The sequence below is a fragment of the Hyperolius riggenbachi genome, chromosome 9 (genome assembly GCF_040937935.1).
Source record: "Hyperolius riggenbachi isolate aHypRig1 chromosome 9, aHypRig1.pri, whole genome shotgun sequence".
Classification (NCBI taxonomy): domain Eukaryota; kingdom Metazoa; phylum Chordata; class Amphibia; order Anura; family Hyperoliidae; genus Hyperolius; species Hyperolius riggenbachi.
Window position 1 is genome coordinate 282,618,411 of NC_090654.1, and position 25,650 is coordinate 282,644,060.

Here is a 25,650-nt window from a genome sequence, read left to right on the forward strand (position 1 = left end):
CCTCCATATACCTCTCCCTTCAGGTGTCCTTTAACCACTTCCGGATACCGGGTGGTTTGGCTGATCTGTGCTGCGGGGGCTCTTCAGCCCGCAGCACAGATCAGAAATCGTGCAGGGCGATCAGACTTCCCCCCTTTTTTCCCCACTAGGGGGATGTCCTGCTGGGGGGGTCTGATCGCCGCCGCGCTGCTGTGCCTAGCAGGGGGGGCTCCTCAAAGCCCCCCTCCGCAGCACTAGTCCTCCCTCTGCCGCCTTCCCTCCCTCTCCCGTCCCCTGTGTGCGGTGCAGGACGGAAAGCCGTCCTGCGCCGGATAGGATAGGCTTTAGCCTATCAGATGCCGGTGATCCCCGGCCAATCAGAGGCCGGGGATCGCCGATCTCCGTCACGGCGCTGCTGCTGCGCAGCACCGTATGTATGTAAACAGCGGGGAAGATCTTCCCCGCCTGTTTACATTTACCCTGCGAGCCACGATCGGAGGCTCGCAGGGTGTTCACGGAGACACCCTCCGTGAACTGACATGGAACGGCCGCTCATTCGAGCGGCCGTTTCCATGGAAACCGCTTCAGGATTCAGGGGCGTACATATGCGTACGCAGAATCCTGAAGTGGTTAAAGGAGTTCTGTTACGGGTTAGTAAGGAGGAAAACAGACACTTACCTTGGGCGTCTATCAGCCCCCTGCAGCGGTAATGTCCCACGGCGGCGTCCTCCCATCTGCCGTTCTCCGCCGCCGGCCCCGGTCTAGCGCGGCATGGAATCCAACTGCGGCTGCGCTACAGTGGCCGCGCACCCGCTCGCTTCCGCCTGCGTCATCGGAAGCTTACTGCGCAAGCGCAGTACAAGGCTCCGTTGTACTGCGCCTGCGCAGTAAGCCTCAGATGACGCGAGCGGAGGCGCGGCAACGCGCATTATTCGTCTGTGTGACAGCCGACTAATAGCCCGGTGCCGGCTGCGGGGAACGGCGGATGGGAGGAGGACGGCGTGGGACATTACCACTGCAGGGGGTTGATAGAAGCCCAAGGTAAGTGGCAGTTTTTCTCCTCAGGAACCCCCACAGAACCCCTTTAAGGGAAAATAACCTGTGGCAGGGAAGTGGTTAATGAGGACTGTGTCCTTTATATAAAGATCCAGACTATCTAATTATGAGCTTAGATTTAATCAATATAATATTGTCAGGTTAAGGCTCACCCCATGTATTCCAGGTCTGAGAAAATGAAGGTCTTATTGACATCGAATCCACAGGCTACGATATCTTTGGCGTTCTCGATCGTGTATTGATAAGCCTTCTCCAGGGTCAGATCCTTCCAGAGGTATTTCTCATCGTCCGTCATCTGCACAACCAGCGGAACGTTAAACACTTCCTGCAGCCACCTGTCAAGAATCATACGTGTTACCAAAACAAACAAACAAAAAAGACTCTGTAAAGTCCCCCCCCGAACAATCAGCACAAATAAAAAAAAAATCATTATGTTTGGTTTGTGCCCATTTGTGCTGCAAAAATTAAGATTTGTGTAGCTTCCATTTTCAAGATAAAAGCAATTTTCTTCAGACAATATCATCACCCAGCCCCCTAGAACAGCAGCGGACGGACACGAAACCAGTATGGTTGGGTTATGCCACGTTTGTGCCAATCTGTGCTGCAAGAATCGTTCTACCTCCTATAGTTTTTGAGATATTAAAGTTTTTGTAAAAGTCAAACGATCACCCAGCCGGAGCACTTTGGTAGGGGTGGATGACAGAACATTTAAACTTTATAAAAACTTAAAGAACAAGTGACACACATGCTAACCTAGAAAAAAACACATATGTAAGTAGATAAATACTAGTTCTACTTACATAATAGATGTATTGCACTGTCCACGTTATGATTCCTGTGAATTTTATAAAGGAAAAGCAGAGAATCCTATTCTAGACAGTTTCCATCTTGGTTACCATTGAATGAAGCTAATCCTGACATTTCCTCCCTCACTCTTTTTTCTCCTCTAGCTAATCGTGTATTCGTTACCCACCCTCCTCCCAGAGTCTTCAGACACGCCCACTGAGGTCTATACTAGGAAGTGTACTGTCTTAGGTCATTAGAAGGAGGGGGAAATAAAGGGAAGAGGAGGAATATATTATAGCTAAAAAGACCCCCCAGCATGCAACTGTTTTGCTAGCTGATGGCAATAGCAATTAAAGGGCCAGTGCTCCTAAGGTATGTGATAACGCCAAACCATAACAGCAGAAAAAGTTTTGAAAGTTTTCAATGCAGGATAAGCATCTTTATCACTTAATACACTCAGACCAGTTGCTGATGAAATTTGATTTTTATGGTGACAATTCCACTTTAAATCGGAACTGAAAATAAATAAAAAAAAACAAAAAAAAACAAAGAGTTTCACTTACCTGGGGCTTCTGCCAGCCCCTTGCACCCCGTGAGATACTGTCCAAATAAACTTTATACTGTTTTGGTAAGCGAGGCTCGAACTAGCTTTTTTTCTGTGCTTTAGCCCCTTGCAGCCGACCTGTCCTGCGCCGCTCTTCCACAATCCTCCGTTCCTCCGCCGCCAGCTAGTTTTGGTTTCGCAGATGGGCCACTGTGCCTGCGCAGCCCTGCCACGCATAGCCTTGTTTGCGTTCTCCTTCCGCAATAGCATCCTGTGCCTGTGCAGGATGCCATTTCGGAAAGGAACTCCAGCGAAGCTACGCATGGCCAGAGCTGCGCAGGCGCAGTGGCCCATCTGCGAAACCTAAACTAGCTTGCGGCGGAGGAACGGAGGATTGTGTACGACCGGCACGGGACAGAACGCTGCAAGGGGCTGGCAGAAGCCCCAGGTAGGTGGATCTCTGTTTTTGTTTTATCTTCCGCTTTAAAGAGAACCCGAGGTGGGTTTCTGACATGAATATTAGGACACAGAGGCACATTCTGCATACAATCACCAGCCTCTGTGTCCTTATAGTGTCCCCCGAGTCTCCCCCGGGCTCTGCTGTCCCCCAATATAAAAACCGCCAGCATATAAGGACACAGAGGCACATTCTGCATACAATAACCAGCCTCCATGTCCTTATAATGCGCTCCCAGGCTCCCCCCGGGCTCTGCTGTCCCCCAATATAAAAACCGCCAGCCTAACGACACGCAGATTGTCGCTAGCCGGCTGTTTACCTTTAGGCTGCCATTCAGCGCCGATCCCCCGCCTCCTGTATAGCGCAGCTCTCCGCCTGTGTCCCTCCCCGCCTCCGTAAGCTTCCTCCAATCCACTTATGATGGAGAGAAGGGACACAGGCGGGGAGCCGCGCTATACAGGAGGCGGGGGAGCGGTGCTGAATGGCAGCCTAAAGGTAAACAGCCGACTAGCGACAATCTGTGTGTCGCTAGCCTGGCAGGTTTTATATTGGGGGACAGCAGAGCCCGGGGGGAGACTGGAGGCACACTATAAGGACACGGAGGCTGGTGATTGTATGCAGAATGTGCCTCTGTGTCCTGATATTCATGTCAAAAACCCGCCTCGGGTTCTCTTTAAATATCTCATAAACTAGAAAAGATAGAACAATGACCTTTACAGCACAAATGGGCCCAAACACAGCAATACCCAACCATACCGGTTTTGAGTCTCTGCGCTCTAGTGTGACAACTTTGTCCAGAAAAAAAGAATTGCTTATAGCAAGAACAAAGAAAGAATTGGCTTTAAGTACAGTAATGGCTTAATCAAAAAATAATTGCTTTATCAAAACGAAAGCAGCACAAATCATTATTCTTGCGGCACAAACTATTACAAACTTAAAGGAGTACTCTACAGGTAAAAAAGAAAAAAAAAAAAGAAAAAAAGAGTTTAACTTACCTGGGGCTTCTACTGTCCCCCTGCAGACATCCTGTGCCGGGACAAAACAATCCTCCAGTCTCCCGCCACAATTCCATTCCGGATTTTGTGAATGTACTGTCCCTAGCTACTGTGCCTGCGGGGCGTCCTCGCTCCCGCTGAAATCGCCGGGAGCTTCCTGCGCAGGCAGTGTTGCATGCGCACTACATCACAACTATGTAGTGCGCATGGGCAGAGCGCTCATGTGATCAAAGGACGCGAGCCGCCAGGCAGCACATGCACAGTCAGCCGCGACCACCCTGACCAGGAGGTAAGATCGGGAGGTCGGTAGGCGGTACTGGAGGGGGGCGGAGAACGGGGGGGGGGGGGGGGGCGGTGGGCATGAGAGCCCACTACACATGCCTGCTCCCCCCGCTTTAAATTCTTTTTGTGCCAAGGTATCCTTTAGGAATAACCAACCTCAATGGAATTTTTAATTGTATTGAATGTAGAGGGTCCAACTCACTGCTTGCTGCAAGAGGTGGTCGACGACATGCTAATGATTCTGGTCTGCATGCAGATTTCATGTACATGAGCTTGGAATTGGGCATAACAAAAGCCCCTGCGACTCTTTCCATCATGGGGGTGGGGGGGGGGGACTGCTCCTGTATGTAATTCAGAGCAGCAGCGGAACGTTATACATGACGGCCTTCCGGCGACAGGTGCTCTCGACACCTCTCGGTGTACAAGCACCATACAGCCAATCACCATGCGGCTTCCGTCCCTGTCACATGACATGCAGAGATGGAAGGTACATGGCGATTGGCTGTACGGCCCTTGTATACTGAAGAGGAGTAAAGAGGACCTGTCCCGCTGCACAAAGCAGGTAGTGTATAATGCTTCGCCGTCACCCTGCATTATGTACTGGAGTAGACCCCCATTCCAAGCCCCCGTGATGGAGGTTAAAGAAAATCTGTAAGAAACGCCCCCTAGGGGGGATACTTACCTCAGGACGGGGAAGCCTTTGGATCCTAGTGAGGGATCCCCGGTCCTCTTCACCATCCTGGATCCAGCGCTGGCATCCCCTGAACACTGGTGAGGTAAATATTTACCTACCGCCATCCTGCGCAGGCACAGCAGCGGCTTTCCGATCGGGCTCAGGCAGAAATAGCTGAGCCCCCATCAGGTCTCCTCCACTGCGCAGGCCATGTGACTCACAACTGTGCAGTAGTGTGGACCCGATCGGGTTCGGCTATTTCTGCCTGAGCCAGATCGGAAAGCTACTGTGCCTGCGCAGGATGGCGGTAGGTAAATATTGCCTGTGGCTACGGCATCTGCCTTGTCGGCTGTAATATTAGGGCAGACAGTGCTGGATCCCTGAGATTTAGGACGACGGGGGAAGCCTCATTAGGATTCACTGGATTCCCTCTCCCAAGGTAAGGTGTGTGTGTGTGTGTGTGTGTCTGGTGTGTGTGTGTGTCTGGTGTGTGTGTGTGTCTGGTGTGTGTGTGTGTCTGGTGTGTGTGTGTGTCTGGTGTGTGTCTGGTGTGTGTCTGGTGTGTGTCTGGTGTGTGTCTGGTGTGTGTCTGGTGTGTGTCTGGTGTGTGTCTGGTGTGTGTCTGGTGTGTGTGTGTGTCTGGTGTGTGTGTGTGTCTGGTGTGTGTGTGTGTCTGGTGTGTGTGTGTGTCTGGTGTGTGTGTGTGTCTGGTGTGTGTGTGTGTCTGGTGTGTGTGTGTGTCTGGTGTGTGTGTGTGTCTGGTGTGTGTGTGTGTCTGGTGTGTGTGTGTGTGTCTGGTGTGTGTGTGTGTCTGGTGTGTGTGTGTGTGTCTGGTGTGTGTGTGTGTGTCTGGTGTGTGTGTGTGTGTGTGTCTGGTGTCTGGTGTGTGTGTGTGTCTGGTGTGTGTGTGTGTGTCTGGTGTCTGGTGTGTGTGTGTGTCTGGTGTGTGTGTGTGTGTCTGGTGTGTGTGTGTGTGTCTGGTGTGTGTGTGTGTGTCTGGTGTGTGTGTGTGTCTGGTGTGTGTGTGTGTGTCTGGTGTGTGTGTGTGTCTGGTGTGTGTGTGTGTCTGGTGTGTGGTGTGTGTGTCTGGTGTGTGTGTGTGTGTCTGGTGTGTGTGTGTGTGTCTGGTGTGTGTGTGTGTGTGTGTCTGGTGTGTGTGTGTATGGTGTGTGTCTGGTGTGTGTGTGTATGGTGTGTGTGTGTGTGTGGTGTGTGTGTGTGTGTGTGTGGTGTGTGTGTGTCTGGTGTGTGTGTGTGGTGTGTGTCTGGTGTGTGTGTGGTGTGTGTCGTGTGTGTGTCTGGTGTGTGTCTGGTGTGTGTCTAGTGTGTGTCGTGTGTGGTGTGTGTGTGTGTGTCTGGTGTGTGGTGTGTGTGTGTGTGTGTCTGGTGTGTGTGTGTCTGGTGTGTGTGTGTGTCTGGTGTGTGTGTGTGGTGTGTGTGTGTGTCGTGTGTGTGTGTGTCGTGTGTGTGTGTGTCGTGTGTGTGGTGTGTGTGTGTGTGTGGTGTGTGTGTGTGGTGTGTGTGTGTGGTGTGTGTGTGTGGTGTGTGGTGTGTGTGTGGTGTGTGTCGTGTGTGTGTCTGGTGTGTGTCGTGTGTGGTGTGTGTGTCGTGTGTGTGGTGTGTGTGTGTCTGGTGTGTGGTGTGTGTGTCTGGTGTGTGTGTGTGTCTGGTGTGTGTGTGTGTGTGTGGTGTGGTGTGTGTGTGGTGTGTGTGTGTGTGTGTTCTTACAGAGTCTCTTTAAAGAGGAACTGTTGCGATAATCTTAAAATTTAAAAACACACACAAATGAAAAGTAAATTTCTTCCCGAGTAAAATGAGCCATCAATTACTTTTCTCCTATGTTGCGGTCACTTACAGTAGGTAGTAGAAATCTGACATTACCGACAGGTTTTGGGCTAGTCCATCTCTTCATGGGGGATTCTCAGCATGGCCTTTATTCTTTACAAAGACATTTTCTGAAAATGATTAATACAAAGATGATGGCCAGCCTCCCTGCTCACTGAGCAACTGCCATTCACTAAATGCTTTTAAAAATAAAGAAATCCCTGAGAATCGCCCCCCCCCCATGAGAAAATGGACTAGTCCAAAACCTGTCGGTAATGTCAGATTTCTACTACCTACTGTAAGTGACAGCAACATAGGAGAAAAGTTATTTATGGCTCATTTTACTCTGGGAGAAAATGTACTTCTTATTTGTATGTGTTTTAAATTTTAAGATTTTCGCGACAGCTCCTCTTTAAAGGGGAACTGAAGAGAGAGGTATATGGAGGCTGTCATGTTTATTTCCTTTTAGACAATACCAGTTGCCTGGCAGCCCTGCTGATCCTCTGCCTCTAATACTATTAGCCATAGCCCCTGAACAAGCATGCAGCAGATCAGGTGTTTCAGTGGTTCAGACTTATAAGTCTGATCTGACAAGACTAGCTGCATGCTTGTTTCTGGTTTTAATCAGATACTACTGCAGAGAAATAGACCAGCAGGGCTGCCAGGCAACTGGTATTGATTAAAAGGAAATAAACATGACAGCCTCCATATACCTCTCTCTTCAGTTCCCCTTTAAGTGCTGTGATTGGCTGTCATCTCTGCGGAGGGGCCAGTCACAATGTAGTTACGTCCCTGGAAATGGAGGTTCCTGTTGCTTTTGACCCATTTCCACCCTGCCTACAATCCAGAATCATTAGCGCCCTGCTGCCCATCCCTCTTGTGTACACCAGTTCTGCTCACTTGGTAAAGATGAATGGGATGAGGTGTCCCACATGCATGGCCTCCGAGGACGGCCCGCGGCCCGTGTACAGGTAAAATGGCTTCTTCTGCTCCACCGAGTCCAGAATCTGGTGCATGTCCCTGGGAGGAAAAACAAGAATCATGTGTCAGAGAAATGCTGAGGAATGCAGGAAGGGGAGTACAGTTTATAACCCAGAGAATAGAGGCGGCAATAGAGAGACTCAGAGGCATGTGATTGTGCACAGAGCATACCTCTGTGTCCTCTTAAGATTTAATAAATTCGCCTCGGTTTCTCTTTAAGGTTAGAGGGAAACTAAAGTCTGCGAAAAAATGTAGAGGGAGGTTTAGGGGTTAGGCATCGGTAGAGGGAGGTCTTAGGGTTAGGCATCGGTAGAGGGAGGTTTAGGGGTTAGGCATCGGTAGAGGGAGGTTTAGGGGTTAGGCATCGGTAGAGGGAGGTCTTAGGGTTAGGCATCGGTAGAGGGAGGTTTAGGGGTTAGGCATCGGTAGAGGGAGGTCTTAGGGGTTAGGCATCGGTAGAGGGAGGTCTTAGGGGTTAGGCATCGGTAGAGGGAGGTCTTAGGGGTTAGGCATCGGTAGAGGGAGGTCTTAGGGGTTAGGCATCGGTAGAGGGAGGTCTTAGGGTTAGGCATCGGTAGAGGGAGGTTTAGGGGTTAGGCATCGGTAGAGGGAGGTCTTAGGGTTAGGCATCGGTAGAGGGAGGTCTTAGGGTTAGGCATCGGTAGAGGGAGGTTTAGGGGTTAGGCATCGGTAGAGGGAGGTTTAGGGGTTAGGCATCGGTAGAGGGAGGTCTTAGGGTTAGGCATCGGTAGAGGGAGGTCTTAGGGTTAGGCATCGGTAGAGGGAGGTCTTAGGGTTAGGCATCGGTAGAGGGAGGTCTTAGGGTTAGGCATCGGTAGAGGGAGGTCTTAGGGTTAGGCATCGGTAGAGGGAGGTCTTAGGGTTAGGCATCGGTAGAGGGAGGTCTTAGGGTTAGGCATCGGTAGAGGGAGGTCTTAGGGTTAGGCATCGGTAGAGGGAGGTCTTAGGGTTAGGCATCGGTAGAGGGAGGTCTTAGGGTTAGGCATCGGTAGAGGGAGGTCTTAGGGTTAGGCATCGGTAGAGGGAGGTCTTAGGGTTAGGCATCGGTAGAGGGAGGTCTTAGGGTTAGGCATTGGTAGAGAGACATAAACGTGGCTGCACTTGCGCAGTAGCACAAAAGCTGCTTGTGGACGAGAAGCTTTGGCTTACTGTGGAGGTGCAGTACGGCCATGAGAAGATATCCAACAAGCGTTTGTGAGATATGTCCAGAGTGTTCTGGCCAGCGGCGGTGGTGACGTGAAGCACATGGAAAGCCTCTGGAGTACAAGAAGCTTCCCTCTTCCCAGGAAACAAACTTTTTACTTTTATTCTGCCACTTCAGGTTTACTTTAAGAACAATGCATGTACATCCTTATATGTATGTCTAGCATAGCAGGAAGCTAGCAGGACAGCTGTTACTCAAGTCTGTGATCCTGTCCTGCCAGCTGCCATTGTCATCTACAGTGGGTTGCAAAAGTATTCGGACCCCTTGAAGTTTTCCACATTTTGTCTTATTACTGCCACAAACATGAATCAATTTTATTGAAATTCCACATGAAAGACCAACACAAAGTGGTGTACACATGAGAAATGGAACGAAAATCATACATGATTCCAAACATTTTTTTTTACAAATAACTGCAAAGTGGTGTGTGCGTAATTATTCAGCCCCCTTTGGTCTGAGTGCAGTCAGTTGCCTATAGACATTGCCTGATGAGTGCTAATGACTAAATAGAGTGCACCTGTGTGTAATCTAATGTCAGTACAAATACAGCTGCTCTGTGAGGGCCTCAGAGGTTGTCGAAGAGAATATTGGGAGCAACAACACCGTGAAGTCCAAGGAACACACAAGACAGGTCAGGGATCAAGTTATTGAGAAATTTGAAGCAGGCTTAGACTACAAAAAGATTTCCAAAGCCTTGAACATCCCACGGAGCACTGTTCAAGCGATCATTCAGAAATGGAAGGAGTATGGCACAACTGTAAACCTACCAAGACAAGGCCGTCCACCTAAATTCACAGGCCGAACAAAGAGCGCTGATCAGAAATGCAGTCAAGAGGCCCATGGTGACTCTGGACAAGCTGCAGAGATCTACAGCTCAGGTGGGGGAATGTGTCCACTGGACAACTATTAGTTGTGCACTGTACAAAGTTGGCCTTTATGGAAGAGTGGCAAGAAGAAAGCCATTGTTAACAAAAAGCATAAGAAGTCCCGTTTGCAGTTTGCCACAAGCCATGTGGGGGACACAGCAACCATGTGGAAGAAGGTGCTCTGGTCAGATGAGACTAAAATGGAACTTTTTGGCCAAAATGCAAAACGCTATGTGTGGCGGAAAACTAACACTGCACATCACTCTGAACACACCATCCCCACTGTCAAATATGGTGGTGGCAGCATCATGCTCTGGGGGTGCTTCTCTTCAGCAGGGACAGGGAAGCTGGTCAGTTGATGGGAAGATGGATGGAGCCAAATACAGGGCAAACTTGGAAGAAAACCTCTTGGAGACTGCAAAAGACTTGAGACTGGGGCAGAGGTTCACCTTCCAGCAGGACAATGACCCTAAACATAAAGCCAGGGCAACAATGGAATGGTTTAAAACAAAACATATCCATGTGTTAGAATGGCCCAGTCAAAGTCCAGATCTAAATCCAATCGAGTTTCTGTGGCAAGATCTGAAAACTGCTGTTCACAAACGCTGTCCATCTAATCTGACTGAGCTGGAGCGGTTTTGCAAATAAGAATGGGCAAGGATTTCAGTCTCTGGATGTGCAAAGCTGGTAGAGACATACCCTAAAAGACTGGCAGCTGTAATTGCAGCAAAAGGTGGTTCTACAAAGTATTGACTCAGGGGGCTGAATAATTACGCACACCCCACTTTGCAGTTATTTATTTGTAAAAAATGTTTGGAATGATGTAGGATTTTCGATCCACTTCTCACGTGTACACCACTTTGTATTGGTCTTTCACGTGGAATTCCAATAAAATTGATGCATGTTTGTGGCAGTAATGTGACAAAATGTGGAAAACTTCAAGGGGGCCAAATACTTTTGCAACCCACTGTACCAGCATCTGTCACCAATGGCTAGCAGCTCTGCCAAAGCCTATAGTGCTGGGGGACATCTGTGCTAGGACAGGTGCCCTTTACCCTGAAGAGAGATGATTTACCTGTGGGAGAAGAAGATCCCCCGCCGCAGGAAGTGGTGTGCCTTGTGACCCGTGACACGCTCTATCCGATCGATGAGGTCCTGCTCAATTTTACTGCTCCCAAAGCGCACTACAAAAAATAAAAAACACATCAACATTAATAGTAAATAAAATGCTGACTTACATTACAACCTGTTCACAGTTTTGTATTTACTTTATTGAACGGTGTGTGGAGTGGTGACCCACACAGGGATTGTGTACCGGCTACATAGACCTGACTAGGTCTATTCTACAGGGACTCGCTGTAGTTTGCTTGTACAAGGTTAAGTATACCTTAGGGCAGCATAGCCAGGCTGGACAAACTGCTGGCACAGTATCCAGGGCTCCTAAAAAAATTGCAGCCGTCGCTGAATAGAGGCAGCCACTCGCTTCCTGTAACAGTACCTCCATGGGCGGGACTTAGCGCTCTCCTCTCCACTCTCCTTAGTTTTTCAGCGAGTAGGCCCCAAGTGGAAGCAGCTTGTACTGCGCTCTACACGCTACCAGGAGCGTCATTGCTAACAAGGGTAGAGATACTTGGCAGTGCGAACAATCCTGTGGGAGGACTGTGACGATACTTTTATCAGTGATTTCAACATGGAAGTGGTAATGCTGCATCCTCTTTTAATTATGTTCACATTATTCCTAATTTTCCCCAGGCTGCTTATTTGTACAGTACAGTACTATACATCCAGTGCTGGTACCATTCTTCTCGTCTTACAACAGTGTTCTCCCCAGGCCCATTTAGCCGGGTGCTCCACCCGCTTAATTCTGATGACCACCCGGCTGTCATCGTCTTGCCTCTTCATCCTCCTCCAGTGCTGTAAGCAAAGTTGTGCCGGCCCTGCGTTCCCCTGTTGCACCCTACCCGGCTACTTTTTCATGTCGCCCAGAGGGAAAAAGTTTCTGGGGAGAACACTGTACAAATGTTATCAGGCATCAACTCATCTGCAACCAGCCTGAAGAGAGCAGCAGGCCATGGGTTTCACAGTGACGCAGGTACCGCCCACTGACATGATGCATGGCCCGCCCACTGACGTATGACACATGCACCGCCCACTGACATGATGCATGGCCCGCCCACTGACGTATGACGCATGCACCGCCCACTGACATATGACGCATGCACCACCCACTGTTTACTATATCCAGAGTCAGTGTCATGTAGAGGCCAAAAAAACATGTTTACTATAACAGAAATTTTATTATATCAGAGTTTACTATACCAGGCGTTGCTCCCATAGACTTATAATGGAGACTGGCCGTGACCTGGAGAGGTAGTTTACTATACCCAAATGTTAACCATATCAGAGTTTATTATAACGAGATATACTGTAACTTGTAAATGCAATCAGCTAATAATAACAACTGGATTTACTAAAGTGGTCTCCAATTTTCAGCAGTGTCCCCCCCCCCCCCATAGTGCTATGTGTGCGCTGCTGACATCACTCCTTGCGGATAAGCAGAACGCAACTTTGGGCCCTTCACAACTTTTCTGGATTGGACTGGCGAAGCAGCTGTCAATGGAGGTCGATGCAATCATCGTCTTAAGGTGGCCACACACCATACGATTTTTTAAATCTCTTTTCAATTCAAGAATTGCAATAAATTTTTCTGATTGACTAACATTTCAAAAATTTGACCAATGTTACATAGTTACATAGTTATTTTAGTTGAAAAAAGACATACGTCCATCGAGTTCAACCAGAAAACAAAGTACAACACCAGCCTGCTCCCTCACATATCCCTGTTGATCCAGAGGAAGGCGAAAAAACCCTTACAAGGCATGGTCCAATTAGCCCCAAAAGGGAAAAATTCCTTCCCGACTCCAGATGGCAATCAGATAAAATCCCTGGATCAACATCATTATTAGGCATTACCTAGTAATTGTAGCCATGGATGTCTTTCAACGCAAGGAAAGCATCTAAGCCCCCTTTAAATGCAGGTATAGAATTTGCCATAACGACTTCCTGTGGCAATGCATTCAACATCTTAATCACTCTTACTGTAAAGAACCCTTTCCTAAATAAATGGCTAAACCGTTTTTCCTCCATGCGCAGATCACGTCCTCTAGTCCTTTGAGAAGGCCTAGGGACAAAAAGCTTATCCGCCAAGCTATTATATTGCCCTCTGATGTATTTATACATGTTAATTAGATCCCCTCTAAGGCGTCTTTTCTCTAGACTAAATAAACCCAGTTTATCTAACCTTTCTTGATAAGTGAGAACTTCCATCCCACGTATCAATTTTGTTGCTTGTCTCTGCACCTGCTCCACACACATATTCAATTTTACCCCAATTATGATAAAAATGATTGACAACTCAGAAAAAAACTGCCTGGGTCTATACATCAGTAACTGACAATCTACCCTACACCATTCAATTTTCATATAAATTGATCAGAAAAATCCAAAACTCCTGATCTTCTTTTATCGCATAAAAAAGGGGAAATTCGATCAGATTTCTTGAATGAATGGAAAAAAAAAGTTTTCGATTTTTCGAGACAACCGATCGTTTTTATGGAATTGCTGTAAAATTGGATCATTTTATTGCATGGTATGTGGCCACCTTTAGCCTATGAGAATTGACAGCGCTCATTCTCACTAGGCTGCTTGCCGCGTGCGTTTTGCAAACTACTCACCTCCTGCCATCCATTCAGATTTTCCACTGCTGGTTCCCGCCATCCATTCGGATCCCTGCACTCTACAAACGGCGGTATACCGATCCCAGACCCCCAGCAGAAGCATCAGGCTACAACTGGTGTGCAACAGACCAATATAAATTGCCCCTCCCCAGGGAGGATGCTCATTGGTTCACTGAGTGGTGGACCAATGAGAATCCTCCATGGTGCTCAGGGAGCATTCCCATTGGTCTATTGCAAATCAATTGGAGTGTGATGCTTCTGATGGGGGTCTGGGATCGATACACCAGCGTTTATAGCATGCAGGGCCCGGAATGGACAGCGACGGTGGAGGGCCGCGGCATGGAACGAGTACAGAAACAGAACGGGGGCCCGGATGAAAAACTGATGCCCAATGTAACAAACTAATAAGTGTAAAGCAGACCTGAACTCAGAACTTCCTCTCTGCTGTAACAGATAAGCAACAGCATAATAACCTTTACAGAAAAACATTTCTTTGTTATATCTGATACAAATCCTGCAATAAATCTGCAGTGTGCCTACTTCCTGCTTTCATGGAAGACAACATAGGGTTAACCTTCTGTGTTTACAAATTAGCTGCTCTGCCGAGGCAGCCAGCTGAGAGATCAAATTACACTTGTGATTAGTTGCACAGTAAGGGGGGGGGATTAGACAGGCTAAGCTCTGTAAATACATACAGGGTGCATTTCTCTGTGTTTTCTTTCTGCCCTGTGCAAGAGTTCAGGTCCACTTCAAATGGAAAACACATCGTTTTTTATGGGATCAGTTTTTCATCCGGTACAATGTGAACCCAACCTAAAGGTGGCCACCAACAGTCCAATTTTTTGCGAAAAATCGTTCGAGTGATCAGAAATTCTGATCAGATTGGCTGTAAATAATCTCAGTTGATGGGCAGAATCGATTACGAACGATTATAAAAATAGTCGTCCGATTGGATTTTCGGCAAACCAAAATTTGGATTTTCTTGTTGGTTGTGATAGATAGAAAGCAAAGATTGGTCCGCTGATGGTGCAGTGAACGATTTTTCTTCTGATCAGAATTATCTGATCGCTCTAAAGATTTTTCGCTAGAAATTGGATCGTTTGTGGCCACTCTGTTTCAACTTGGACTACAGAGAAATGGATGTTTAGATGTCTGGATTCTTAAAGAAAACCTGTAACGACAAAAAGTTCCCCTGGGGGTTACTCACTAGGTGGAAGCCTCCGGATCCTATCGAGGCTCCCCCCATCCTCCTGTGTCCCACGGCGTTCTTGCTGTGCCCCTCCGAACAGCGGGGATGTAAATATTTACCTTCCCGGCTCCAGCGCAGGCGCAGTATCGGCTCTCCGCTCGGAGATAGGCAGAAATAGCCGATCGCTGTCGGGCCGCTCTACGGCACAGGTACAAATCTCCTGCTCCTGCGTAGTACAGCGGACCCGACAGAGATCGGCTATTTTCGCCTATCTCCGTGCTGAGAGCCAGAACAGCGCCCCCGCTGGAGCCAGGAAAGGTAAATATAGCAAGCCTTGTCAGGCTTGTTGAGGGAGGATACCGGGACACTTCGGGGGAACCAGCGCTGGACTGCCTGCAGCTACAGGAGTGGGGGAAGCCTCACTGGGACCCTAAGGCTTCCCCCTCCCGAGGTGAGTACCCCATAGAGGACTTTTTTTGGTTACAGGTTCTCCAAGTTACAGTGAGGGGGAAAGCAATATAGCCTAGTTGTAAGTATTGTTGAGAATGTACATATACTGTACATCTCATCATGGCCCATGGGTGTAACAATCACCCCTGCAACTGGGGCTCGGGGGCGCCCTCCTCCTCCCTCTCCCCAAACACCAGTGCAGCCAATTAGCAAAAAAAAAAAAAAATCCACTTTTGCTCACAAAAAACATCCACGCCACCTCCCCCCCACTATGCAGAGTAGAGAGTAGAGGGAGCGTGTATCATTTTTTACTGCTTCCAGATGCTGCTTCACAGCAGAACACTCTCTGCTGCCATTCGCCGGCTCCCGATCACGTGACCCGCATGGGGTTCGGGGACAAAGGGGGCCCCATGCTATGATTTTTGCAGAATGGCCCTATTAAGTCTAGTTACGCCCTGTCATGGCCCTGACTCACTAAACTGTAAGAAGCACTTTAGCTTTCTCCAGGACCACCAGACAACAGGACAGACCTCTGGCACAGGCAGACTCCTCCCCAAATTCACCACCACCTACCTATAAGCTTATCATAGTCCACCCCTTTTTCACCTACCTATAAGCTTATCATAATCCACCCCTTTGGCACTGCCTGTTTGGACTGTCCATGGATCCACAAAGTCATCCTCGTCATTGGTAGGGGGCAGACCATTATTCTCCATGGGGGTGGACTCTGTAGGCGGTGAGCCAGGCTTGTAATCCTGTCCTGTGGCATTTTTATATTCCACTTTCAGAGCCAACAGCTGCTTCACTGCAGCTTCAACGTCATCCTGTGATAAAGAGAGACAGTACTGAGTATATTCAGACATGAAGACATAACTGAAGTCAGGAAAAAGAAACAATTCCAGTGTCTCTATGTTGCACATGGATCTGAAACAGAGCAGCCATTTTTGCAATACAGTATAAAAGTATTCAGTATGAATACAAATATAAACTTAAAGGACATCTGAAGTGAGAAGAATATGAAGGCTGCCATATTTTTCTCCTTTTAAACAATACCAGTTGCCTGGCAGCCCTGCTGATCTCTTTGGCTGCAGTAGTGTCTGAATAACCAGAAACAAGCATGAAGCTACTCCTGTCAGCAGGCCTGGAGTTACCTCACAGGAGCCTATAGGCACAGATGTCCTGGCACTATAGACTCCGCCCTCCATGAACCTTCAAACCCCCGCTGAACCCTCCATGAACCTTCAAACCCCCGCTGAACCGCACTGCAAGTGTACTGGCTGGCTCAGCCATCACTTCTCCCTTACTTCCCTTGCCCATCTTAGGTAGCTACAGGTGTCCCTTAGTATTAGGTAGCCAGAAGCACCCTCAATATTAAGTAGCTAGTATTAGGTAGCCCCTCACTGAAGGGAGATCTTGTCAATTGAATGCTGAGAGCAGGTTGAGTAATCTCTTATTTACTATCTCATCAAGACTCTGCATAGGGAAGGAGGGAGGAGCTCGGGGAGGGGAGTTAGCCGCCTTCCCATCATCAGGCGCCTGTAGGCATGTGCCTACAGTGCCTTATGGTAAATCCGGCCCTGCCTGTCAGATCTGATAATAATGTCAGAACCACCTGATCTGCTGCATGCTTGTTCAGGGGCTATGGCTAAAAGCTTAAACACACCTACCAACAATCTTTCAAACTACCTTCCAAACTTGTCTGTTGGCAGATAGTTGGGTGTGTGTACAACAGGAAAACAACCAGATGACCAACTGATAACAGGTTGTTTGCCAGATCCAATCGGAGGATGAATGATAGTGAATGTCAGCTAGAATCACCAGAAACTGAAAAGGCGCAAGTGATCCTGACCTTCACGTCTTTTACAACAGCAAAGGTAATTCCAGATTTGTATTAAGGCTCATACACACGTACCAACAATCTGTCCAACTATCTTCCAGATTTGTCTGTTGGAAGATAAGTTGGGCGTGTGTACAGCAGACAAACAACCAGATGACCAGCCGATAACAGGTTGTTGGCCAGATCCAACCGGTGGATCAATCTAACCAACTGATATGCAGGTTGGAATGTGTGTATAAGTTTTTAGAACAACTTTGTTGTTTTTGAATGCGGAAATGTTGTGTAGTTTCTCATTTAGCTTGCGCGTATAGTATTTAAAGAGACTCTGTAACAAATTGTTTATCTTTATTTCTTCTATGCTATAAGTTCCTATGCCTTTTCTAATGTGGTCTGGCTTACTGCAGCTTTTCCTAATTGCACAGTAGCTGTGTTATCTCTGTTATATGATCTAATCTTCTCTCTATAGTCGGCACAGTCAGGCTGAGGCAGTCAGACTGGAATGTGCAGGGCTGCTTGTGATTAGCTAGAAGCTGTACACACCCCCTGCAGGCTCTGTGTGACTAACACACTCTGCTTAGCTGAGCCTATTAGAAGCTGGTTAGTTTGTTTGTAAACACTGCCTAAAACTGGCAATTACAAGCCAGGTTTGCAGCAGAGAATGGCAGAAACAGCACAGAGGGGACCAGGAGCACATAATGAATAGAATGGTATGCTTTTTATTGTAAGAATTTCAGAGTACAGATTCTCTTTAAGTGAGTTGGTTGTTTAGTTCGTTGGTGTACACATTCTTGTCAGGTAAACAACTTGTTGTGCATTAAGTTGGACGTGTGTATGAGCCTTCAAACTGACAAAAAACCCCACCTCCTACACAGCCAGGGGACCCAGCAGGGAGTGCCTGCATGATGTCATCATTGTGGGACAATAATCACCACCAATTTGGCGAGTATGTAAGGGAGAAGGGCATTAATTTACTTGGAGAAGAGACCCCGAGACTCTTAAAGGACAACTGAGATGACGTGTGACATGAGATAGACGTGGCTGTGTTCCATTTTTTTCTCCTGCCTTAAAGGAGTTAATCATCAGGTATGCAAGTGACAGTTTCTGTCCAGGTCAGGACCGGGTCAGACTATAGCATAACCCTCACTGATGAGTAATTATAGCCATAAAACACTTTCTTGTCTGTAAATGGCTTCTGAGAGCAGGAAAGAGATAAAAAGGGTCAATAATTCAAAGATCTGAGCTCTGGTATACTTCGATGAAGGTGTCATTGAGCAGAGACAATAAAACAGTAAAAACTTAAAGGACTTACGAGGCCAACTGTGTAAAAAAAAGTTAATTACTTGCCTCTCCGTTTCAGGCACGGAGGACGCCGTCCGCGCCACTGTGCCGGGTCCCCCCGCTCATTATCCCCCCGGGCCGGCTCCCGACCCCACGGCCCGGGCTCTCCTTCCCCTCCAAAGATGGGCGCTTCCTCTGGCCGCGGCTGCGCAGTCCGCCTGGCCGCGAATGCGGCTGCGCAGCTCTAGGGCCAACCCCTCCGATCCACGCTACGTAGCGTGGATCGGAGGGGTTGGCCCTAGAGCTGCGCAGCCGCATTCGCGGCCAGGCGGAGTGCGCAGCCGCGGCCAGAGGAAGCGCCCATCTTTGGAGGGGAAGGAGAGCCCGACCTGGGCCGTGGGGTCGGGAGCCGGCCCCGGGGGATAATGAGCGGGGGGACCCGGCGGAGCGGCACGGAGGGCGCGGACGGCGTCCTCCGTGCCTGAAACGGAGAGGCGAGTAATTAACTTTTTTTACACAGTTGGCCTCGTAAGTCCTTTAAAAACTAGATTTAATTATAAAATAAAACTGTGGGATATCTAAAAAAAAAAAAGTCATTTTTAGGAGGAGGATAGATACAATTGTTTTTCTCATCAGTTTATTTCCCCTCGGATGTCCTTTAAGCTACGTACACACATGTAAACTGTCTGAAACAGCCAATAACGACTGTTTAAGCCTTCGATTGTTATGCGTGTACAGCGGCTGCCAAGCTATATTGCTCAGGCGTTGTTAAAGATCCTGTTGTTAATGATGCCTGAGCACGACAGTTCGAATTGCTTTTTACAAACCCCGCCGACTGATTGAAGCCTCTCCTTCGTCCTCTGGTCGTCGTCCCTCCTCCCCCTTCCATAGCAACAGAACATATTGCTAGCCTCAAGGTAGGGAGGTGTCTGTACAGCATCGTTCCCCAAATTGTCACCTGATGGATTGTTTCTCGATCCCCGATTGGCGACATCTCTCGCATGTGTGTACTTAGCTCTACAAATGCACATTTATGACGTTCAGACTCACGCTCTGCCCATCACAGATAAATATACAGCGTACAGACGACCTACCTTTGGAGCCTTGTCGGATTTCAGCGCCCGCACCCTGTCGCCTTGCTCCGTCACCTGGTTGTACAGCTGGAGAGGCGTAGTCGGCCCGCAGTCACATGACGCCGGGTCTGCCATGATCTGGTCACGTGACGCTTAGTAAGGAGCTACACTGGAGGCTCGGCAGGCCTGAGGAGGCTCCAAACAGCTGAAACCTGACAAATAAACATAACCAGGATTCAGGGCTGCTTTCCATATGCTGATAATAAACCCAACACAGGAGCCAACAAATACGGGATCCCGGAGTGAGGGGAACATTTTAGGAGCCGTGTCATGAAACTGAACTGTTAAAGTGACACTGAAGTGAAAATAAACCTATGATCTAATGAATTGTATGTGTAGTACAGCTAAGAAATAGAACATTAGTAACAAATAAGAGTCTCATGTTTTTAACACTGCATCAGATTGCCATATTTGCAGGTTAGAAACCACTTTCTGTATTTTAAGCTGTAAAGCAAAAGCAGACATAATGACCCTTTAAACTTCCCTGCAGTAAAACCTTATCTCAAGCTGCCTCTCACTGTTTCCTGGCTGTGTAACCTATTTAGAAAACAGGACTGAGTCCCGTGGAATAGCCCAGATAAGCTCTTTTGCATAGATAACAACGCAAGTGTTTTAAAAGGACAACTATAGTGAGAAGAGAGGAATATGCAGGCTGCCATATTTATTTCCTTCTAAACAATACCAGTTACCTGGCAGCCCTGCTGCTCTATATGGCTGCAGTAGTGTCTGAATAACCCCAGAAACAAGCATGCAGCTAATCTCATCAGATCTGACAATAATGTCAGAAACACCTGATCTGCTGCATGCTTGTTCAGGGGCTATGGCTAAAAGTATTAGAGGCAGAGGATCAGCAGGGTAGCCAGGCAACCTGTATTGCTTAAAATGAAATAAGTATGGCAGCCTCCATATTCCTCTTGCTTCAGTTGTCCTTTAACTCTTCCTGTCTTGGAAAACAACATGAGACTTTTTTTCTTTGCTACTAAAGTTCTATTTCTTAGCTGTACTACACATACAATCTATTATCTCATAAGTTTATTTTTTATTTAGATTTGCTGAAATTTTTAAGGAACTTGGCTTTTGGACATTGTCCAGCCCCGATCTAATGTAGGGGACATAATGCCCTTCTGTGCAGTCAAATCTGATACAGTTCCTATGGAGGCAAACATTTGCTTGCATGCAAATATAATGGAGAGTGTTTGTCCATAAGTGTCCACGCCCCCAGGCACCCGCTACCCAATCATGCAGCGCATACCGGTTTCAGCACTGAGTACTTTCATCATTCAGCATGCATGAGTATTCATTCCTCCACCAGGCCCCCGATGCATGGCATACAACATACAAAACGCCCAGCGGAGGAATACAGCACAGCATCTATGTGTGCTAATCTGCATGTCTGGATAGGAGAAATAAAGGCAGGCCCCAATTAAGCCCCACCCACCGGTTTTCAACTAACATGCCGCTGGACAAAATAAATCCACGCACAGATTCAGGCCCCGTTCACATTACAAACGCGGACAGGCACGCACGTGAAACGCAACACGTACGAACGCACGCCATCCGCGTTTGTATGCGTTGCGTGGCTGATCCCATCACTGAAAAGTGAATGGGCCAGCCACGCGTTTTTGCAAAAAATGCGTGCAGCATGCGTTCCCGGACCGCACAGGTCCGGATTGCATGCAGTGTGAACATTAGACATTGCACTCTATGCAATGTCTGATGTCGTGCGTGTCGGCCACCTGCAGGCGTTTCCAAAACGCGGCTGGAAACGCGTGCAGTGTGAAGGGGGCCTTAGTTATAAACAGTCGCCAAAATTAAAATCTATCAGAAATGTTCTTGAAACAGCATTATTGCTGCCCTACTTTGGTCTCGCTCCTACAGAAAGTTAAAATTGTCCCCTGGGATGTGCAGTTCATCACTTTACAGGTGTTAATCCATTAGCAGCTTCAAAGGAAAGATCTTTGTTTGTGATGAATGTGCTGCTTTTGACCTCAGTCAAAAGAACTTGTGCTGTAAATTCTTGGAATGCTTTGATGTCTCTCTACTAGCGGAAAATATAGTAACTAAAGCAGAAGTCCTCTGTTATGGTCTCACACTGCCCCCTAGTGGCAAGTGGCCATAAATACACATTACAGCAGTACTGAGCACATGGCGTCTCGGCGCAGGGCGAGCTGAAGGACAGCTCTCCCTGCTGCCGCTAAATTTCAGCGCCGTGTACCGAAATAACCTGCTTCGGCAGTACTAATTAGCAGCAGGGAAATGTAACCAATAAAAAAATATGCTAAAATAAATTGGCCTGGAGCACTTGCCCGCCTGTAAATGAATTGTCTGCTAAAGGGTTAACACTCTTCCACGCTGAAGACCTACCTGTCAGAGCAACGGGGGCTATAAGGCCGCCTGAAGCACACTCGGGGCTCCGCGGGCGATCACCTGTACCTTGTGCTGCTGTTGTGGCGCAGTGGTCATGTGACTCCACCTCCTGCTCTTCAGACAGCCTCCGATCTCTGGACCCTCCCGTAGTAATGTAGGACTCTTACTGTAAAATAATGAGAGACAATAGCACAAATCACCAAACTCCCTTCTGCCTGGACTTTATATTAGCTATAATCACAGGGTCAAGTCTAAAGTTAAAAGTAAATATTAAAAAAAAAAAAATACCTAACTGACGCGTGTTTTCTCCTTCTTGCCATAAAGCAGTGTGGCAACAGTCTCTAAAATCAAGTCTATTCGAGATTTGGACTTAGCAACTGTTTGGAGGCGAGTCTGTGCTAAATATCTTTCTGCCGCAGCACACATAGGGAGCCTCTACTGTGGAGGTTTAAAAGGTCTAAAGGCTCATACACACATCAGACCATAGTCTTTTGAAAATGAAAGATCACAGACCAATCTTACCCCCTTCCATGTAGTATGAGAGCCATACTCTACACAGTCTATTCTATGGAGCTGCACTCCCCATCAGACAGAAATCTTACCCCCTTCCATGTAGTATGAGAGCCACACCTACACAGTCTATTCTATGGAGCTGCACTCCCCATCAGACAGAAATCTTACCCCCTTCCATGTAGTATGAGAGCCATACTCTACACAGTCTATTCTATGGAGCTGCACTCCCCATCAGACAGAAATCTTACCCCCTTCCATGTAGTATGAGAGCCATACTCTACACAGTCTATTCTATGGAGCTGCACTCCCCATCAGACAGAAATCTTACCCTCTTCCATGTAGTATGAGAGCCACACCTACACAGTCTATTCTATGGAGCTGAACTCCCCATCAGACAGAAATCTTACCCCCTTCCATGCAGTATGAGAGCCATACCTACACAGTCTATTCTATGGAGCTGAACTCCCCATCAGACAGAAATCTTACCCCCTTCCATGCAGTATGAGAGCCACACCTACACAGTCTATTCTATGGAGCTGCACTCCCCATCAGACAGAGATCTTACCCCCTTCCATGTAGTATGAGAGCCACACCTACACAGTCTATTCTATGGAGCTGCACTCCCCATCAGACAGAAATCTTACCCCCTTCCATGTAGTATGAGAGCCATACCTACACAGTCTATTCTATGGAGCTGCACTCCCCATCAGACAGAAATCTTACCCCCTTCCATGTAGTATGAGAGCCACACCTACACAGTCTATTCTATGGAGCTGCACTCCCCATCAGACAGAGATCTTACCCCCTTCCATGTAGTATGAGAGCCATACTCTACACAGTCTATTCTATGGAGCTGAACTCCCCATCAGACAGAAATCTTACCCCTTCCATGTAGTATGAGAGCCATACTCTACACAGTCTATTCTATGGAGCTGCACTCCCCATCAGACAGAAATCTTTGCAAGATGCTGCACACACAGATGCTGTACAGACACAAAAGATCAGTATCTGCAAAAGATCTGTTCCTGCAAAAGATCCATTCCTGCAAAATGCATTGATAGTCTATGATATCTGCAGATCATCATACACACCTTGTTTAACAAACATTCATCTGCAGATCAGATCCACCAGGATGGACTTTCAGATCTGCAGATGATTGTCTGATCTGCAGATGAATGTCAGTTAAACAAGGTGTGTATGATGATCTGCAGATCTCATAGACTATGAATGCAATTTGCAGGAACGGATCTTTGGCAGGAACAGATCTTTTGCAGGAACTGATCTGTTGCATGTGTACAGCATCTGTGTGTGCAGCATTTTGCAAAGATTTTTTTCTGATGGGTAGTTCAGCTCCATAGAATAGACTGTGTAGGTATGGCTCTCATACTACATTGTAGGGGGTAAAATTGGTCTGTGATCTTTCATTTTCCAAAGACAATGGTCTGATGTGTGTATGTGGCCTAAGGATGGATAATGCTAGTTTTACATTATGCGGTTGACTCACTATAACAAAATAGCATGCCTTATCAGAGTAGCATAGCGAGCGCTACAAACTTATGCCTGCTAATTAGCAATGACGAGAGCTCCACTCGTCCTGCCCTGAGCCCCTGCGGGTCCAAACACTTTAAAGGACGTTATCCCCGCACTTTGATTGGGGCCAATCAAAGTGCTGGTATAATGTCCTTTAAAGTGATTGGACCGCAGGGGCTCAGGGCAGGACGAGTGGAGCTCTCGTCATTGCCAATTAGCAGGCATAACTTCATAGCGCTCGCTATGCTACTCTGATAAGGCAGCGTCAAGGTGGTGGTGGTGGGGGGATAAGGCCTCCTTGAAGAAGTGAGTTTTGAGTGCTTTTTCGAAGGTGTTGAAGGAGGGGGCAAGCCTGATGGGCAGTGGGAGAGAGTTCCACAGGATGGGGGCAGCTCTAGTGAAGTCCTGCAGTCATGCATGGGAGTGCGAGATGCGTGGGGTGGTTAGGAGGAGGTAGTTGGAGGAGAGAAGTGGGCAGCCAGGTGTGTTTCTGCTGACCAGGTCAGAGATGTAGGTTGGGCAGGACTTGTGTACAGATTTGTATGCCAAACATTGGACCTTAAAGCTGATCCTGAAGCGAACTGGAAGCCAGTGAAGGGATTTGTGTAGGGGAGTCGTGGAGACAGAGCGGTGGGAGGAGCAGATTAGTCTGGCTGCTGCATTCATGATGGATTGTAGGGGGTTGATGCGGTTTTGAGGAAGGCCTGACAGGAGGGAGTTGCAGTAGTCCAGGTGGGAGATGATGAGGGCATGGACAAGGAGTTTGGCAGTGTCAGAGGTCAGGAAAGGTTGGGTCTTGGAAATGTTGCATAAATGGAAATTGCAGGCCCTAGCTACGGTTTGGATGTGGGGGGTGAAGGAGAAAGCTGAGTCCAGGGTGACACCCAGGCAGCGGGCTTGTGCGGTTAGGCGGATGATTGTGCCGTTGACAGTGACAGCTGCATAATCTGTGCGGTAGGCATGGATAATGTGGCAACACACTGGAGAGTTTGCAGCTGGATAGCATAGATTTCGCTACTTCTGTCACCGCCATAGTGTGTAAGTCCCTTCAGACTTACATTGCCCTCGCGACAGTACCACCAGAGCCGCATCCACAAGGAAACCCTAAGCAGCTGCTTAGGGTCTGGAGAGAGTCTAGGGGCCTTGTGGATGCCACCCCCACCAAATCTTACTAAAAAAAGGCAGGGGATCATCAGGGGTGGGCATAAACTGCTATCTTGCCTAGGGCTCCATTTTATCTTAACCCTTTTCTGAGTAGTAATTGACGCAATTGGTTTGAAAGTAGCCTAGAACCCCATATTGATGTGAACGGTAATTTGTTCTGCATCACTCTGTTATTTAGACTTTGAGATAAGAGGGTTTAATGTTTAACCTAACAGGTGTTAAAAATAGGCTAGAGACTATCATGAACAGCAGTTAATTGCTCACTACTGTTGCATTTGAAACTTTGAGGGCTGGTGCACACCAGAGCGGTTTTGGAGCAGTTTTTAAAACGCTTGCAGGGGGAAAACCGCTTGGCTAATGAAAGTGAATGGGATGGTGCACACCAGAGCGGGTCGTTTTTTCCCCCAAACGCAAACTCGGGGGCTGCAGCATTCTTTAGGTTTCTGACGCATTTCTGCCTCAATGTTAAAGTATAGGAAAGTGGAAACTGCTCTAAAAAACGCCAGATCAGAGCGGTCTTCCAGGCGTTTTTGTTACAGAGGCTGTTCAGTAACAGCTTTAAGGTAGCCATACACTGGTCGATTTGCCATTAGATCGACCAGCTGACAGATCCCTATCTGATCGAATCTGATCAGAGAGGGATCGTATGGCTGCCTTTACTGCAAACAGATTGTGAATCGATTTCAGCCTGAAACCGATCACAATCTGTGGAGCCGCCGCTGCCGCCTGTCCCCCCCCCCCCCCCCGTATACATTACCTGATGCTGGCTCCCGGGCATCTTCTC

General features: G+C 47.8%; 1 protein-coding gene across 2 annotated transcripts in view; it reads right to left on the minus strand.

Moving 5' to 3' along the window:
- The window catches only part of WARS1 (tryptophanyl-tRNA synthetase 1), a 44,535-nt gene that overhangs the window by 14,647 nt on the left and 4,238 nt on the right, over positions 1 to 25,650 (minus strand). For both annotated transcript variants that reach the window (XM_068254695.1, XM_068254696.1), the window contains exons 2-7: positions 21,657 to 21,825; positions 19,254 to 19,444; positions 15,655 to 15,868; positions 10,744 to 10,852; positions 7,497 to 7,616; positions 1,188 to 1,370 (exon numbers count right to left, since the gene is read on the minus strand). In XM_068254695.1, the coding sequence (XP_068110796.1) occupies positions 1,188 to 1,370; positions 7,497 to 7,616; positions 10,744 to 10,852; positions 15,655 to 15,868; positions 19,254 to 19,367 (740 nt within the window). In that variant the 5' untranslated portion in view covers positions 19,368 to 19,444; positions 21,657 to 21,825. The remainder of the gene's footprint in view (positions 1 to 1,187; positions 1,371 to 7,496; positions 7,617 to 10,743; positions 10,853 to 15,654; positions 15,869 to 19,253; positions 19,445 to 21,656; positions 21,826 to 25,650) is intronic.